Source organism: Oxyura jamaicensis, chromosome 1 (assembly GCF_011077185.1).
Source record: "Oxyura jamaicensis isolate SHBP4307 breed ruddy duck chromosome 1, BPBGC_Ojam_1.0, whole genome shotgun sequence".
Lineage (NCBI taxonomy): Eukaryota > Metazoa > Chordata > Aves > Anseriformes > Anatidae > Oxyura > Oxyura jamaicensis.
The window spans coordinates 94,157,213-94,176,382 of record NC_048893.1 but is presented as its reverse complement, the minus strand read 5'-3'; the positions used below and the strand labels follow the sequence as shown (position 1 = coordinate 94,176,382).

The 19,170-nt window shown below is 36.2% G+C and overlaps 1 protein-coding gene across 4 annotated transcripts in view; it reads right to left on the bottom strand.

Moving 5' to 3' along the window:
- Positions 1–19,170, bottom strand: part of EPHA6 (EPH receptor A6) — a 511,169-nt gene that overhangs the window by 230,541 nt on the left and 261,458 nt on the right. For all 4 annotated transcript variants that reach the window (XM_035315198.1, XM_035315200.1, XM_035315199.1 and 1 more), the window contains exon 5: positions 17,017–17,352. In XM_035315198.1, the coding sequence (XP_035171089.1) occupies positions 17,017–17,352 (336 nt within the window). The remainder of the gene's footprint in view (positions 1–17,016; positions 17,353–19,170) is intronic.

The following is a 19,170-nucleotide window of genomic DNA, read 5'->3' as shown; positions in this document are numbered from 1 at the left end:
AATATTGTGATTCTGATATCAGTGTTAAGCCATAAAAAGAAACGACATACAGCTTACACCTCAGTTAAATCTCCTTGCTAAAAAGCATGCCTTTAAATAAAAACAAGCAGAGCTTCACTGAAAAAAACACAGCAGAATCTATGATGGCTGCAGAGAATGTAAGGAGAATATATTTCTTCCAGAAAATTGTTTATATTGAGCTGCTCAGGCATATCAAGAGGAACAGTTATCAGGTAACCAAACTCCTGAAACTAATGCATTTAGACGACAATTACCTTTAAACTGCAAGATCTACTGATTACAAACTGTTCTTTTCACATTCTCCAGCATTTCCAGGATTAAAATAAATTAATTGCCAAATGAGATAAGCGCATGATGGGAGGTTTTACATTCCCAGACTCCTGCATATCAGTAACTCCTCTGCAGATTAGACAAGGGGCCTCCAATATCCTACATTGCCAAAGGAACGAAAGGCTCTGTGTACTTGGCTGGATCACCTAAGTGAACTTGCAGAGCCTTTCATAATGTTTAGCGCAACATTTTCTACTCATCCAAGAAGCAGTAACTCTGGAAGACTGAGTATTACAGGCAGTGTCCTGAACTGGTGCCATGAAAGAAATGATTCAGCTGAGGGTTTGTGGGGGACCAGTGAAAAGAGGCAGCAGAGAGCTACTGGAGAACAAAGCCAAGAAAGATGATAGAGAAGATGGAGTAAGAAGTGAATCATTGCTTTAGGAGACAGAAGCAATGTGGCGACTGGGGAAAAAAAACGAGCTGTTGAACACAACATTGGAGACTGGAGCAAGGAACCTCCAGTGAGTGAAATGTGTGCAGCCTCAGCTACTGATAAGGGTGGTAGAATGGTGCAAGGCAAATTAGAGGCAGAAGAAGGTAATGAACGTGATGGTGATTGACAAATCAAGCTTGATAGTAACAAAAAAAAAAAAGCTCAGTTCAGTGCTCTGTCCTTTCTACTTTCACCATTGCAATGAGAGCTCTGTAGTAATTCATATTAAGTTGTATTGGCCGGGCTGCAATACAGAAGCTTGAGAAACTTAAATGCTCAACAAACGTCTTTGGTTCAGGAGGTAAAGGCTCATTTGCATTGACTTCAGCTTCTGTAGTTTCTTTTTAAAGGCTTTTTTTCACCCGAAGCACATGGATAAATATTTCACCAATTTATATATTTTTTTTCAAGGCTTTTTCAAGCTGCTACTGAATAACTCATGTGTTGCTAGAACGAACAAGTAACCCATTAGTTGAGAAACAGTCCCACTGATACCAAAGCTAAAATTAAATCTGAAGCTTCAGAAAAAGGAAATTGTTGTCCGGTAAATTCCTGAATATTGTTGTGTCCACTTTTATATCTGTGTATAGTGGACATAGAGTAAAATAAATGAGAGTCTATTTAAAGAGACACAAGATTTACAGCTCTGCTTGGTCTTTAAGGTCACACTCTCTTAAAGAGAATAATTGTTCATCCTGGCACTTGCTGCCACTAAAACAGTTGACAGCAACTCTAATATCTAGTCAGTAGTGATAGAGATATATGTACCTAACTCCCAACAACCTACAAGCTAGGTACAAGAACGTCTCTTGCATCTTTCAATTTGCTCCTACATTTTTAAGCTGGCAAACATGTTCTCAAAGGAAAGTCACCTTCAGATACTCGTAGGCATTGCCACAGATAAACACACCCACAGCAAATGCCCACTTTTTCAATCAGACTAATTTTTATTAGTTTCTTTATCTTTTGATAAGTCAGATGCGATTGCTGCAAAGTAAAAAAAAAATTGTTTTATGATGCCTTTTCCAATCAGCATCACTGTATTTATTCCAAGCTAGCAATTAACTTCCTGACTAATTTGTCACACTTGATTTAAAATCAAGCATGCAGTGATGTTTAGAGCTACAGTCATGGCATTTGTGTTTGGCTGAGGTAGTGGTCACTAGCAATCTCAATTTATCACTTTTAATTTAAACACCCATGCCAATGATTTTAGTTCTTAAAGCTATGACTGGCACTTACGGATTTCAAAATCAAAGGGAAAATAAACTACAGTTAAGAATTTAACCACTCAGATCAATGAAAATCTGTTTTATAACTGTGCGTGCTCCAGTTAATCCCAGCTGCCTGACAGAAAGCATTTAATGTTTCAAACAGTTCTTTTTCCACTTAAATACTCAGAATACCTTTATATTGCAGCAGTAAGCCACTGCTGGCTTGACAGAAGTGGACTGCTGATATATTCACCAAAAATACAGCAAAGCAAGTAAAGGTGGATGCATCAACCTAAAAAAGCATGTACTAATACCCAAATGGCAATCCGTGGACTGTTTGAATGTTACTACTGTATGTCTTCCTCTTTTAAGACTAGTGACGCTATGTATTATTTCTTTATTAGAAATCAATAGCAAATGCATAAGAGAAATTAGGAAACTGAAGAACAGCATTAAACTTACTATCATCAAAATAAATGTCCGTTATGTTTCTAGACTTCTATGGGGGTGAATAATCTGGATTATTTGGTGCACTATCTCACAATTAGCAGATAATTTAGAGTTCTTTAATAAAACTTGAAAAAGATAAACGGATACTTATTTTATACTACTATTATTATTTGTTAATAGGTTTAATAAAATAAACCCATTTGTTTCATGAAAGAAAGACTATATCCATGTGTCTGTGTATAATGTTGGCATGCACATGCAAGAAAAATATGTAGAGAAGAAGATAAGCAGGAGTCCATACATTTTTCCATGCTATGTATGACAGAGTAAGAAACATCCTACCAGGGAACCACGTTGGTCAGTGGAACCTAAGTCATTTAAGAATGTTTAACAAGACCACACTTGGGTATTTCAGGAGGATGTTTTCATTTCTTTTGTTTTGTTTTCTTTATTCAAATCAGCCTTTCCTCAATCATATTTTTCCATCCAGAAAGGGACTGTTACAGTTTTTAGAGGGTTTAAAATCTTCAGCAATCTTTTGGTACTTCCATGTATTTTTGTTTTGAGATCATTAGTGTCATTCAAACACTGAAGCTTTTCCCACATCTTAGCTGTGAAAAAGCCAAGGATGATTTGAGGGCAATTCTCTCTTTCAACAGACTTGCTATAGTTCCTTGAACTTACATGATTATCAATTCCTACTCTGCTACTTTGAGTTGCTTACCTTCCTAAATTTTCATTCATTGAAGTAGCATGCTGTGCTTTGCAGTATTTCCCATACAGGAAATATACTTCAAGAAGATAAAAAAAGGAAGCAAAGCCGCACTCATTACAGGAGTGACCAAAAAATAAAATAAAATAATTTCCTCATAAAAATGATAAATTTTCAAAAAAAAAAAAAAAACAATGTAATGTTTAAGTATTCATTATTACCAAGCTAGTTCCAAGCATTTTTTTCCATGATTTTTGTATACTTGGCTTGTACAAATGCTGAGTACATTCAACTGCCAGTGAAGGCTACAGGAAGCTCTGAGTTCTCCTAAATCTGAAAAACAGGACATTTGCACCTCAGCAGAGCCATACTAGCCTCATGGATGGTTATGCCATACATGGTTTTATGTGCCAAGTCTTATCCCTACCTTTTAAAATGTGAGCAATTCTACCTACTTGCCTTCAAGGATCACTGGTGTAATGCTTGCAATGCGCATAAAAACAACCATACACTAGAGACTATGAATGCAGCAGAAAACCTACAACAGAGAATAAGGCACATTGAGGTTAAGCTTTGGAAAGCTGTGGTAAACAGGGGAAAAAAGGGACAAGGACAGATGACGGTGATGTGGAGTAACGCTGACCTGTTATGGAGGTATGATCAAAAAAGTGTAGATTTACTTAATTAAAGACAGCACAGTAAAACATAAAACATGATTCTTAATAAAAGTTACTTGAGAAACTTTTCAGTGACCTTGGAACCTTAATTTTTTTAAATGAAGATATCAGTAGTAACTTAGGTATATATATTTAATATTTGCTGTCTTCTAGCTACTTAAAAATTATTTCTCAAAGAAATGAATACATGATGTTGCATAAAAATGGCCGTGAAAGTCACCATAAGTAATACAACCTCCTTGATTAAAATCTGGAGTATTTGTATTACTGCCAATAAATCTGTGATACTATTATTTTGTGTTGCAAATATTGCAGTTGCTACAAGGACTATTTCACATTGCTTTAACTCAGAATAATGGGATCTCTTCACGCTTTGAAGTCCAAAGAGTACAGCCAATACACTTGCAACATCTTTGATTATTGCAAAGGTTATTTAAACAAACTCAATGGAGAAGCAGAAATATCCAAGAAAAAAAAAATAGCAAAGCAGAAGTAGTACAAAAAATAATAATAAAAAAATCTACAAGCAGATTTTTTTAATTCTTTAGAAAACAGAAAAAGCTTGTTGGTCTTAACACTGTCCACCTAGTAGTAAGGCTAAGTGTACTAAGCTTGCAGTTTCAGGTGTTCCACCTTATATCAGAGATCAGAAGTACTTAAATGGCACACTGTGTTTAAACCATTTACTTTCACAGTTACTCCCCACTTCTATCGGTGTAGGAGATAATATGTGACCCCTATCCTTCTGAAATAAATATAACACTTGCAGTGCATTTTATCGATTGAGACGGTACTAATGGCTTGGTTTATAAAACAAGCCGGTTTCCATTAAGCATCTCAGTGATGGGGCAGCATTTTCAAAAGTGCTCAGTGAACTGCATCTCTCAGTGCTTTGCTTTCACTGAGGTGCTTTATGAGACTTGAGTTCCTGCAAAAAGCAGCCACTCTCCTGCCAGTCCCGCAAAAAACATGCACACCGTGTCCTTACTCCCTGAGTACTATCCCACTTGGTGGAATACCCACAGTGTGTATCAGGAGCTGTGTAGCAGGAATCCCACTTCTCGTGGGTATGGACTTTATTTTGCTATCTGCCATAACAGCTTTTCAGTGTTGGTCATGTCACTACTTGATTCACAATACTCTACTCAGGAAATAGACTATACGCACATCAGGTACTTAAAATGTTACCTGTCAAAGCAAAGACTTAAACAGAAATATGGAAAGACAGTTTAAATATAGAGTAATGTAGACAGTAGGGAATGGATTGCATTGCGTCTAAACACGTTTTTGGAAGTTTTGGACAGTTTTAATGGAAATGTAATTTTAGTGCTCCATGGAAATGTAACTCCTGTATCAATTTGGTAAAGATGAAAATATATATATAAAAAAATTAGAATAGTTCAGCAAAGTAAATTGTTCTTATCAAACAGAAAGGTCTTAACATATCATCATGTATTTTGTACTAGTTAGACTAATAGATCAGTGTCAAATCATTATTTGCATGCTATTTATACGTATACTGACAGTTTTGCATAATGTCTATTTATATAGAAATAAACCTACACATAGCAAATATCATGTATTTTTACCCTTTACATTATATTCAATTATAGAATAAATTCCAGATTGAGATTTTAATTATTTTTAATCCTCCATCAACTGAGACTGAAGAATACTGACTTCCACCCACTCAAATTATTTTTTAAGATGTTACAGTCTTATTCTCCCTAAAACTGCATGAGAAAACCATATTTTCAATGTCTGACATTATAGCCATCACATTAAAATGGAAAATAGAAAAATTAAGAATATTTTATTCCCACTGCTGTTTAAAATAGCTTAAGATTTATTATAAGAATGTAAAGGTTAGCTAGGGAGTTTATCCAGAATGCAACTGTATATATGAACATGGAAAAGCAAGATCTGAATTTATTTTCCATGCAGAAATTTGGCTTATGGAATTGTTCACCACCCAGTATTGCAGTTAACACCGTGGGTGCTTACCTAAAAATGTCAGGCCATCTTTATGAACCAGCTATGCCACAGATTAATGGTTGTAGCAGAAAAGCTAGAGTTTTAGAGGTGAAGATAATGAAGCAAATGTGATAGATAACTCGGAAAATAGATAACGATGCCCTGCTATATGTCCCTGAACTTTCACAGAATTGCACAGATACATACTTTGGAATATGGTGTAAAGACATTACAATAGCATGTTAATACCTTAATAGTGTACTTGGTGCAGATGGCTAAGTGGGACACAGAAGCTGTATCTGCCAAGGGGTGGGGGTTTCAGGATACAACTTAATTCCTTTTAAATCAGCTCCTATGAGCTGTAACATGAGAGACTATTCACACTGAAAATTAGCTTTAAAAATCTCCCCCCCAAAACTTTGTTCATCTGAGATTATAGTTTGTTTTATATACAAACAGTTCCCACTGAAACTGGCACCACTGAACATGATTAATACAGGAACAGGTCAGGGAGACATATGTAGATAAAGCTATGCTCCTCTTTTAATCAGCTGGCATCAGAATAAAATATACCAGTGTACTGCGTTAATACAGCTCCAGAGTCACACATGTTCTCTGAAAAGGTACAGACTTTAATCTTCCATGCTGTCAACTTGCTTCCTTGACTACGCAAAATTCACTTCCAAATACAAGCAAGGCTATTCAAGACAAACAGTATTTCTCACATTAGAAAAATGTGATTTTCTCTATTTCTTCTCTCCAAAGATTCTAGTCAGATTTGCATTACTTATAAACTGAAATCAATACTTTGTGTAAATTAGCAAAGAGGGACGCTAACTATCAGTTAAAATATTTTCCCTTCATTAGAATAAATCATATTTATGAACAATTGGCATTGACATATCAGCAAGTCACCTCAAGTCTAATGAGTAAATGACATTTCTAGTTTGACAGGAAAGCGGCAATCTCATATCTTTTCTATTGTTGATAGACTGTAGCCCATCATCCTTGAACTACATACAGAATTGCTTGAATCCCATTACTCTATTACCCTACCCTGTAAATTTTTTTTGAGTCCTCATTGATTCTCAATTATAGAAAAAAAAGAAGTGCTAAATAATTTCAGGAAAACTATCTAATTTTGAAAAACGAAGCCTAGAGTTTAATATTATATATATGTGTGTGTGAGCCAGTTGCTGGAATCATACAAATTGGGACTTGAGTGAATACAATCAAATGATCATTTATTTTTAAACTGTAAAATACAGTGCTGGAAACTGGCTGAACAACTTGTTAGTAACTTACAAGATCATATGTCAGCTGTTTGCAGTGCATAACGAGTTAAAATTTATGAATCACTTAGATAATGCACGTTATTTTCTAAACCCTTCAATACAAATATAGATCAAGCACATGACTTAAATCCACTGCATGTGTTATTTAAAATGATATGGAGAAGACAGGCTTAAAAAATATTACTTTATATTCAGACAGAATGAGCACAAAAATAATTCTTGCAAATATACTTTAATTCAATGGAGAATGGGATTTAATTAATACCAGTGAAATTTTTAGGGTTTTGTCATTAACTTCAGCAGAAAATTGTGCCTACTTATGTGAGTGCTGTGGATGAAATGAAGGCAAAAGAACTAAGCAAGACTAGAGTAGAAAACAAGCAATGTGTTGTAATGTCGTGGAAACATTAGCTGAGCCAGATGTCCCTTCCATTTCAGTCAATGGGACATCTGTACCTGACTTCTAGTGAAACAGCTCTGGGACATTAGACCTAAGTTTGCAGTTAACTAATTTCTTGTATTTGGTTTAGAATTTCAGTTTTCAAATACTGAGTAGTTCAGTGTACAAAATGACACTGTTATTTCACGAAAGAAACCATGAACAAATCAGTCTAGATCGCTGAAAACATTCCTTCTTAAATATAGTTTATTTAATTTATTTAGTTTGGTTTATTTTTTATATTCTAAATTATTTCATTCACATACTTCTTCCTTTCATTCATGTATTCCTTGGGAATGGTCATGCATATCACCTTCCTTCTCCCTTTGGCTATCATAATGACTCTACATGCAGACAACGAGCTCAAGCACTTTTATCTGATACACTTTTTGCTGATTTCCAGGTCACTTTAGTAAGTGAAAACAACAGAGAAAAAATGTTCTGAATAGCTAGTCCATCACAGAATTAGTTGCGCTCACTCCAGAGGAACAATGAAGTATGAAACTGTATTATTGGAAAAATCTGCTCTAGAATCTGTAGCCACATTTTGAATATCTGGCAATATTTCTGCTTATAAGAAGTTTTTTAGGGAAATGTTAAAGAGAGGATACAGAAAAATATGTATATTTCATATGCAAAACCTGCTTCTCAATGGGAACCAGAGATTGCATGCTGGATGGAAGTAAGATTTAAGAGATTAAGAGTGTTTTTTTTTTTTTTTTTTTTTTTTTTTTTTTCCCTTTCTTTTGATTCCTGTCTATCAATCCACTGACCCATCTTGACACTGGTTTTCACCTTCCCTCCCCATCTCTTTCAGACTAGGATTCTGACTGGAACATGAAGTCTGACTTACGACACAGTAGTGAAAGGCAATATAAATTCCTAAACTAAATACCAAATGCGCATATCCTTGCTACTATAATCTTTTCAGAGGAGCAAACTTTATTTTTTATGTGATTTTTTCAGTGGAGATCCACTATAAATTTTACAACGGTGATAAAACATTTAAGTATGTAACGTATTTATCTGAATACAAAGATAGCAAACAGATGTCTCTCATTGATTTGAGCAGGAAAAGGTAAAAGTATGTTATTAGAAACATTATCTGGCAGCTAACAGAACTGTAAAATAAATAGACTTCTGAAGCTTTAGAAACTACATAATTTTGAGTCTGCTCTCAACCTTATTCCAATGTGCACAATTTAATGCCATTATCGTATATAAACGAAAACTATTTCCAAACTGTGAGCCTAAGGCAAATGCATACGGAAGAGTCACAGAAGTGGAAGGAGAAGGGTTGTTGAGTGTAATGAAGAAACTACATTTTAAGAAGCAAATGAATTGGAGCAACCTGCTACCAACATAATTGCTTTAAAGACCCCATAGCAAACATCAGCAGAATTGGTTTGTAATTTACCATGTCCTTCATGCTCCCTAAAGGTTTGTGTCAAAGTCATGACATCTACAAACACAATTTGTTTCAGATAGACTAGCCAATGATGAATGTCTTCCTTTACTACCCTTGACTAAAATCACTTCTCTTGCCAAGAAAGCAACAGAAGTCTTCATTTCACTTGTCATATACTGGGAACGTCAGAGGTTTTTTTAATGAAATAACTTTCAGAAATGTTCAGGTAAACTTTGAAAACAGAAGGTTCCTAATAAAACTCTGAAGAATTTTGTAAGTCGGTCAATTAACATCTGTTGCAGAGGTTTCTAATTACTTAAGGCACCAGTTTATATCTGAAATCTCTTGCACCCTACCCTGACTAGAATACTCAATAATCATTCTTCTAACTCTATCATTCATTGCAAGAGCTTCCAGCTAACTGAAAAGTGCTTGATTATCCTAAGAGGGCTCTTAAGTGAGTGGAGTGCAGATAGCACCAATAAGCTTAGTTGAAAATTCCGTTTAAAATCTCCAAAGTTGATGAATAAACATTCTTGACCATGGAATGTGCTAAGTGTCCTTAGCAGCTGCTAACAATAAAAGGACCAAACAAAATAAAGGCATATTTCTTATCCAGTGCTACATGCCTACCAATTTACGTGTAACCATTATTTTACAGTATTCTCACAAAGGTTCCTTTCACAAATTGAGAGAAACTATTGGGATTAAATACACAGTTGTTGCAGAAATTGTATGTGGTATTTTAACGACGGCAACTGAAAACAGAAACTTGCTGAAAAAATGCATGTCATAGACAAATTACCAATGGTTATGAATAATACTGTGCTATGCAATGAAAGACACTATTACAAAAGCTCAACAACTGCACTGATAAGTAGATTATGGGAAAAATACTTCGTGTATTGATTAACCTCTTTCCCCTATTCCTCCAAGCCAGACATGCACTTTGTCTCCTCATTCTGCACAACTTAAAGAAAAATATCTTAAAGCTATGTGAAGCCTGACTAGCTTAATGGATAACACTGGTGAAAGAGAAACGAAAGTAAATGGAATCAGGTTTACTTTTGCTGCATTAAAGAAGTGGCTGAACATCAACATCTGCCAGCAGAAATAGGCCATATTAGGTAAAGAAAATTTATAAATATTTTAAAAAATCTTCAGATACAAATCAAGATTCTTTAGAAGTCATTTTTCACCTGTGATTATTGTGTAGTAATCAGAGACACTTCAGCAATCAAAGAATCATCAGCAAAAAGTCATCTAACTGTACAGAGGCCAGCAGATGAAAATCTGTGGGTAACAACCATGCTGCCCAAAGACCTTTGCTCATAACTTTGCATTTCATTCACAGAATCATAGAATGGTATGGGTTGGAAAAGATCTTAAATATTATCCAGTTCCACCCTCCCTGCCATGGGCAGGGACACCTCCCACCAGACAAGGTTGCCCAAAGCCCCATCCAGCCTGGCCTTGAACACCTCCAGCTTCTCTGGGCAGCCTGTTCCAGTACCTCACCACCCTGAGTGAAAAATTTCTTCCTAATACCTGATCTAAATCTACCCTCTTTTATATTTAAACTGTCATCCTGTGTCCTATCACTACATTCCCCGACAGAGTCCCTCTCCAGTTTTCTTGTAGGCCCCCGTTAAGTACTGGAAGGCCGCTGCTGGAGTCTTCTCTTCTCCAGGTTGAACAACCCCAACTTTCTCAGCCTGTCCCCATAGGACAGGTGCTCCAGCCCTCTGAGCATCCTCGTGGCCCTCCTCTGGACTTGCCCTAACAGGTCCATGTGTTTCTTATAACAGGGGCTCCAGAATCTTTGGGTAGACCTGGAGAATGTTCAACAGCATCTGAGTTGAAAAAGTCTGAGAATGAATACTTAGCATTTTTTCCTTATGGTTTCCTTTCCAACTTTAAATGGTTAATGTATACACACACTGAGATAAATATGAATATATATACATATAGTTTCACAGACTAGCATGAATATTCATTGCATAACGGTGAAAATCTTTTTAAAATTAAACATGTAATTGGAAAAGAGTGTCTTAAAATAGGGACTGCACATCTCAAACTTTTGTTTTATTCGTAATCTCTCTGTCTTCATGCTATACTCAGTATGGCCCTTTCCAAACTATCTTTAGCCAGTAACCACTGTGTTAATATTTTTCTTCAAAATTTTCACGTGAATAGCACTGGCAGTAGTGTTCTGCACTGTTCTCGTAACAGTACATGGTTTGGTGAAAGTATTGATACAGCTGTAGGTATCAGGTCCACAAATGCCATAAATTTCTCATTTATTGTAATCTATGAAAATTTCATGATATTTCTTATTTAATCAAATCATGTGGCTTGAGCTTTGGTAATGTCTGCTGGAGGCTGTTTTGTGACTGTTTCATAACAGGCTTTTATGTGACCTGCTATTCCATTTTGACAATCTGTTATTACAAATAGCTGTTCCTTTAGATTTAGAAACCATTAACATAAGTAGTTTGGAAGATGCTTTAAAGGGTTTTGTCATGCCAGTATACGAAGATAAATGTTCTTGACTTTAAAGTTACAAAGGACAATCGCACCTATAGAGGTTTGAGGCTTAGGGGAAAAAAAGGAAGGTTGATTTTTGATTAGGGTGAAAGTAAGATGCTACCATGCAATTTAGAATTAGTGAATGGGGCCCTCCCCTTCCACACCAACAAATGTCCTGAACTATGTTGTGATCACCCAGAGTGATTGATCCTGAAAACTGCCCTGGTAGAAGTAAATGCTACTGAGATGCTTTGCTTACAGTTGGATGAGGCTCTTACCAACTTGTGCTGTCTGCATTGTTAACATCACGATATATGCTAATAATGTGTGACGATGTGGGCATGTTTACTGGAAAAAGCACTGAAATCCTTCCGTGCACTCCTCAGTTCCCACAGCTCTAAGGGAGTGAAAAGAGGCTGCTGTTGCTACAGATCATCCGCACCAGGGTACAAACACATCTGAAGAACTACCTATACCACGAGCAATGAATTGGCCATAACTTCTCTGGAACCATTCATTAGATGAAAGGCAATCCCTTTTCAGAAAACGGCAAGATTTTACCACCAGGTTAGGAAACATCACCTACAATATATCTCCCAATGGATGTAAGATAAAATGTACTAGACAAAGGAACCCTGCCAGATTTGCAGTTTCAGAGTCTGCCCCAATACCTCAGCTAGGCACAGACTGTCTGCAGACACTGCAAAACTAGGCCAGCCTTCAGCACGGTGATAGGGTGTGGACCAGGACAGAGCAAAGTCTCTCATGCCAGTCTGTCTACCTGTAGCAGGTCTTCGATGTTGGGGAGACCAGAATCACTTACAAACTGCAGGACTGAAATGAGATTTCTGGATTGCAATGGCAGAAGGAGCACTTCTTTATAGCATTAACTTTCTGCCAAGGCGGAAGAAATCCATGAAAGGAATGATGCCCATGAAATGTCCCATGGCTAGCCTGTGGTTTTTAGGGGAGGTCACTGCTTGTGGGGCTGACAGAAAAAGTGAGCTGGGGACTGCAGGTGCAGAAACCCAGGAGAGGAACACAATGAGGTGAGGACGCAGATCAGACATGGAGGAAACTACTCAGTCAGAGATGCCTTGGTCACACAGTTGAAAATGGGGGACTGGAACGGAGCAGGCCACAATCTATCTGTACATATATAATCACACACTCAGAACCTGTCTCACAATTCCACTCTTCCACCATGTAATGTTAAAAAAGCTCTCTGTACTCAGGTAACAGAACATATGAATGCTCACCGAGTTAATGTTCGTTATTATTTGGAAATAGGAACTATTGTTTTAAGTTCTGCTTTACTTTTCATTACTTACTACATAAATTATGCATGAAAACCTCAACTATTTCTGAGTTTTCTTTAGGCAATGCAGACTCCAAGAAAGTTATGTAGTGAGGTATCTCTTCCTCCCATTAGTCATGAGACAAACATAAATTACAATTCAGCTACCTTTTTACACAACGATTTAAAGTCGATTGAGTACAATTACTTCATACTCAGAATACTCACTGCAGTACACAACTTTATCATCCCCACAAAGAAGAGGCATCCTAGCACTTTGCAGAGCAACATTATTACTAAACATTTCTGATGAGTTTTTTTTTTTTTGAAAATGTTTTACCCTTCAGTTCACAAATTACTTTGGCAGTGATTTGGGAAAGCACTTAATTCAAGCTAATGTTCTTCCTTGAACAAGGACTTTCCTTAAGTGCTTTACTGAGCAGAATCTCATTCTGTTTATCTGTCCATTTATCTGAATTTAAAATATGGATTATTTTGATATCTTAAAACATTTAGGGAAAACAACAACAACAACAACAAACAGTACAAGAGTGGCTTATACCTGACCTTCCCTCATCATTCCATCACAACACCTATGTTTTCCAGCAAATCCCTACCCCATCTTTGCTACACTTGCTGGACAAGGCAGCACATACTGTGGTCATACAGCAACTATACGTGTACTCTCCTAACTGATTAGCCGATATACAAGCTAAGCTGTCTGTCAGCTGGCCTCTCAAGTCCAGTATACAAGCCCAACACAGCTTGCTTTTCAACTTGCAGACCCAACCGGCAGCTTGGTGAGCTTAAGTGACCTCAGGGCCATTTTTCATGCTTCTTTTGAGAGCATGCAGTATCTGGGATATCTTCTTATCAAACTTGAGTTGGGTTCACAGTTCTTCAGGGTTTCCTGACAGACAATGTGACTGCATAAACTTTGTTTCTTTATGAAATCCAGAAAAAAAAGGCTATTGAATTTATGAATAGTTGTACAAAATGAATAACCAAACAAGTCATGAATGCTAACAAATTGATTTTATATAGCTTACATTAATGTCAGTAAGGTTTTTTTGGTATTCGATCAGATCTAGTAATGCTTGAGTCATCAAATTGCAAAGTGGTTTGCAAAACCTCTTCAAAATAAGCGTTACTTCCCTTTAGTTTGCTTCCTGCCATCGTTAGACCTCAGTGTCGTATTTAACCTTGCTGATCATGGCGATCACACGTAGAGGTGGCTAAGATTTTAATATTAGTTGTAGTATTACTCCTAGAGATGAGCCTTAATCACTTTTGAATTAATTCACTTCTCCTGTAAGCAACTATTCTCCTTCTGATACTCTTAAGACTCTGCTCACTAACTGGGGTAGAATACAACTCCTCTGTTTCTGTGGATGCCCATGGTACTATTCACTACATTGATTTGGTTAGCAAAATACCAGCAGCAGTATCTTCTCCAAAAAGAGAGGGAAAAAAAAAAAATGAAGACCAAACTAACAATTTTGCATGTTGCATGTTTAAAGAACTATCTGTTAACTCCACATGAACTGTCAAAAAGAGGGGGCCACTAGAGGGAAGTAAATCCAATATGCTCAAAAATAAAATAAAATGCTAGCTCCTCAACTACTGTAAATTATTGTACCTAACAAGAATGGTTTGGATTTATAACAGCTAAATATATTGTTCTATATTCTTAACAAAGATATAATAATTGAAGAAAATAATTTATATAGAGATCTATCAGCATGTAATGTGTATAGCAAAAAATATTCCAACACTATGTATGAAAAGATACATATAAAAAGAAAATATGAATATAGGATAAATAAGTTGTCATGGTATAATTCATTATAGGTCTAGATTTTTCAAATTAGCCATATCAAAAGGAAAAAAAATATTTTAAATGTGGACTTTTGGTAATGTAATACTGGAAAATATTTGCAATATAAGCAATATCAGCTGGAAAATATTTGCAATATAAGGGCAATTATTTTAGTATTTTTGGTAAATATGGCATGAAAATATGTAAGGTGTTTACTAGTATCTGGCTACCAATAAATTAAAAAAAAAAAAGTCATAAGTCCTTTTATTGGAGAACTCCAGCATGATTTATAAACATTAATAAAATCTCTGCAGTGGGCTGAAGCTTTAGTTCTACAGCTTTGTTTTCTCAGGTCAGAGACCCTAACTTTCTCCATACTAGCACTTCTTATTCATGACCAAAAAAAGATCACAAAAAATGTTTATTGTCTTCTCAATTTCCATCAACCAAAACCCCATGAATTTTCTTCCAAATACTATTTCATGTGACATTATCTTTCTCTCTTTTTCTTCTAAATATACAGTTACCGTTTTTATGATTTTATGCATTGACACAGTTCCTAAGCCTACAAAAAATATATATATATCTTTATAACTACATTTTATAGATGCCTCTATTTAATTTATTACAATGCTTCCCCCTGCAAAGCTGTCTTTTTATATCCATATAAACATACTGATATTCTGGAAATCTGGTCTTAAATTCTCTCAAGCCCTTCCAATAGAATTTTTAGCAATGTAAGAATTATTATAGTGCAAGCAGCCTACACTCTAGACTTTACTGTCAGTGTGTTGCAAATTATCAAAACATTGGTCTTTTCTCTGTTTTGAGTAAACTGCGGTGAAAATCTATACCCTTCATCCAGTAACAGTCATCAGCAAAAGACGTATTGTTTTTTAAAAGCCCACCACTTAAATACAATTCACAAGGTGTGTTCAGATGTCTGTTGGCCAGTTTAAAAATAAACCGTCTCTCTGGTGACCTCCACTTGTGCATGCTTACTGACTTGCATTTTCTACCATATAACAAAGCATCTGAAAACAAGTATACAAAGGGGCAGACTCTGGCACCATGTTTTTCCTCTGATGAGAAAGGAACAGTGAGATACAGGTTCACAATGCGATGCATAGCCTGAGAGCTTAACACAATTCTCACATATCATTAAGTATCTTATATAATCATCTGTTCTGTTACTATCATCACATTAAGGATAAGTGAGCAGTTTTCATGGTTTTCCCAAACCATTTTCAAGAATATTATTAGAATTACCATCATTGTCATTATCATCATCATCACAGCAAGCTGTTAATTTTGGCATGCCCAAAGGCGAATAAGTCATTACTTACTCATCAACAAAACTACTTGTCCCAGATACACAGGTAAGCAGATTTTTGCTAGGCTAATCAATGAAAAAACCCAGGGCCTTCCTACAAATGGAACGTAACAGGATCCTCCTGAACATTAGCACTTTTACTAAATACTTTTATACGACCAAAGGTTTGGTACTCAAAATCCTAGTTTTGCCAGTTCAGCTCGTGTCCTACATTAAACACTTCGGCTACAGGTGCAATGTCACCGCACAGTAGGTGAAAAACATTTCTGGAACAAAAGTCAGCAAGGGATAATTTTGAAATAACCTTCTGATCTACAGTAGCACAAGCCAGAAGATAACACTGCTACACAGTTTACTTTGTTGGTAACCTATGATGCTTTTTGCTGGCATAGTAAGTATTTCTATAGATGGAAGAGGAAAAATGTGCAGAAATAAACTACAGAGCTCTTTTCATTATCCATGTTTCTCATAAACGACTGCCCTGAACATGAATCTGAACTGAAATGGTGTGTGTGGGGGGAATCTCAGGAACGATAACATGAAGTGGACAATTAAAGTAACAAAAAATCCATTACGATATCTCACCTGAAGAAATGGCTCATACAGATGCTAAAATATCTTAGAGTAAATCATGCTGTATTAGTACCATGAAACATGGATACTAAAGAAAATGAATTCACTTTCATTTCACCTTTACACTATGAAATTGGTGGGTAATGTGGTGCTTTAGTCTTTTAAAAGTGAAATTGTTAGGGAAGACTTGGAAGAACATCAGACAGAGTCTCCAGCTGTGACAAACCACTGGTAGGCTCAGGTTGTGTTAAAGCACACACTTCATTTAAACAGAAGACACGTTAAGCAAAGACGTGGTTTTGTGCCCTGTGTTATGGGATCAAGGGCCAACTGACAGAAGCATTCAGTGTTGCATCAGCAGAAACTGAAAGTCGTCACACATAAAAATGCTTAACAATTTGCAAAGCATCCTAACTCACTGACCCAGACTTCCAAGAAATAAAATGATACCCATAAAAAGTGCATGAATGACAGGGGCACAGTAACAGATGCACGGTGGTGAGACTTACCATCTTGGTCCGTGGTAACTGTGATAGCTGTGAACTGCTTGGGGGAGAAACTCAGCTCTGAGACACCATTCGTAGCCTCTATTTCGAAGGTGTAGTTGACATGCGACACAAAGTCCAGCACCGTCACGGAGGAGTTGATGAGACCTGTGTGCCTGGGGATGAAGCGGATGCCTCCCCCGCATATCTCACACTGGCTGGCATCCGACCCGCATTTCTTACAGATGACACTGTAAGTGAGGTCTTTTCTTCCTCCCGTATCACTTGGGGGGCTCCATTCTAACATGAGAGCTGTTTCGTTAATGTTAAAAATCACGTTCCTAGGAGCAGAAGGTGGCCCTGCAAAGAAGGAGGGGAAAGCCTGTCAAGCGTCTGTTGTCTGTTTTGGAGGCAAAACCACATAAAAATAAAATATTAACCTTAAGGCAATTATTTGCAAGAAGTTGAAAGATTATGTTTGAATAATGAATTCAATTGAAAAAAAAATAAAATTATCCAAATAATTTAAATCCTTGAAAATTAAAAAAGAAGGATAAACAGGTAAGATCATAGGAAGCTGAAAACTCTAAATGAATTAGAATTAATTCAGAAATAATTTAAGACAACATATAAATTACTTGGTAAGCTCCAGGCTGGACTTGATAACCTAAATTTTCACTAGATATTTTGACTTGTGGGGTGCTGGGGTAGAGCTGTAGAGCTTTAAGCACAAAATTTATTTCCTTATTTTTTTTTTGCATAGTAAGGAAGGCTTTTCTGATACTTATGATCCTTGATGTCTTAGAAGAGTTAAATTGAGTAAATAAATAAATAAATGACAGCTTTGGAATAACTACAGGAAGTAAAGTTGTTTATATTAATTCTTCAGTACCAGACTTTTTTTTCTGTCCTTTGCTGCTATGATCCTTGGGGATTTCTTTGCTGCTACTTATTAACAGAGCTGGGTAGCAACAGGCTAAGAGTATTAGGCACAAGAGACAGTTTACATGTTTTTTATTCCTTCCCGGCACCTAATCAGCATCAGTTTAACAGCAAAGACATCACACTTGCAAGCTAAAGATCTAAAGGGATGGTTGCAAAACAGGAGAAAAAATAGTTCCTGAAGACCACAGGGAGGAGGAATGCAAAGGTAGCAGCAACAGGCAGAATATAGGAAAGCTCTTAGCTAGCCAACATGTGGTAAAGCTTTGTGTACAGCTGGAGGAAACACAAGTGATCGATTTCCAATGGATCCCACAATAGCCAAGGGACATCCAGAATGTTTTAAGCTGTTATGCTGACTTTCTGTGTATGATCACATGTAAATCACCTGAGAGTTTATACAGTCAGACAGGAATTGGTGAAGTGATGAAGGTGCAAATTGTTAGAGGAACTCCAAATTATCTTAACTCTACTTAGCATATACTTTTTAAAGCTAGCATATGTCAACTAAACACTTCCAAATACACAGTATTAAAAAAAAAAAAAAAGTATATAAAACAAAAAAATGCCCATAAAAATTAGGCAAGAAACACGGATCTGCAAAATGCAAGGCCTTATGCTCCAGGTTTTGATCTATGCAAGTTGACTGTGGTAAACTTAACTGGTGATCTCTGGTTTCATGTTGAGCTGAATGAAAATTATATTCCCAGTTCTCATCAGAAAATCACAATGCACTAGGATGGTTTAGTCAATGGTTAGTAGAGCTTTGAAAACTTTAAGCTTGCTTTACAACTTTTCATGATTTATATAACCTGCTGTTAAGACTTAGCTATGAAGTTTTGACTTGTTAAACTTTACATTAGAAAGGAAAAAAAAAAAATCAAAGCTCCTCCTGACATTTAATATATAAACCAGGATCTCAAATCCCAGCCATAAATAAATAAATAAATAAATAGTTATATTATTTTTCCTAGTCATTTAATTCCATTATTTTACTTTATTTTTTCCTTAATAGCTGCAATTAGTAGAGCGCTGATATGCTGATTGAGTTTTCATACTTTAAGCTATATTTGTCTGAACAAAAATGCTGTGAGATTTAGAAAATCAAGCCCCTGAGTAGCTCTGAAATATGCACCTACTGAAGTAAGACTATTTACTCAAGTTCTTGTTTCTTGAAGATGACCCAGAATACTCAAATGGACTATAACAGAAAACATTACTTCATCTTACATTTTA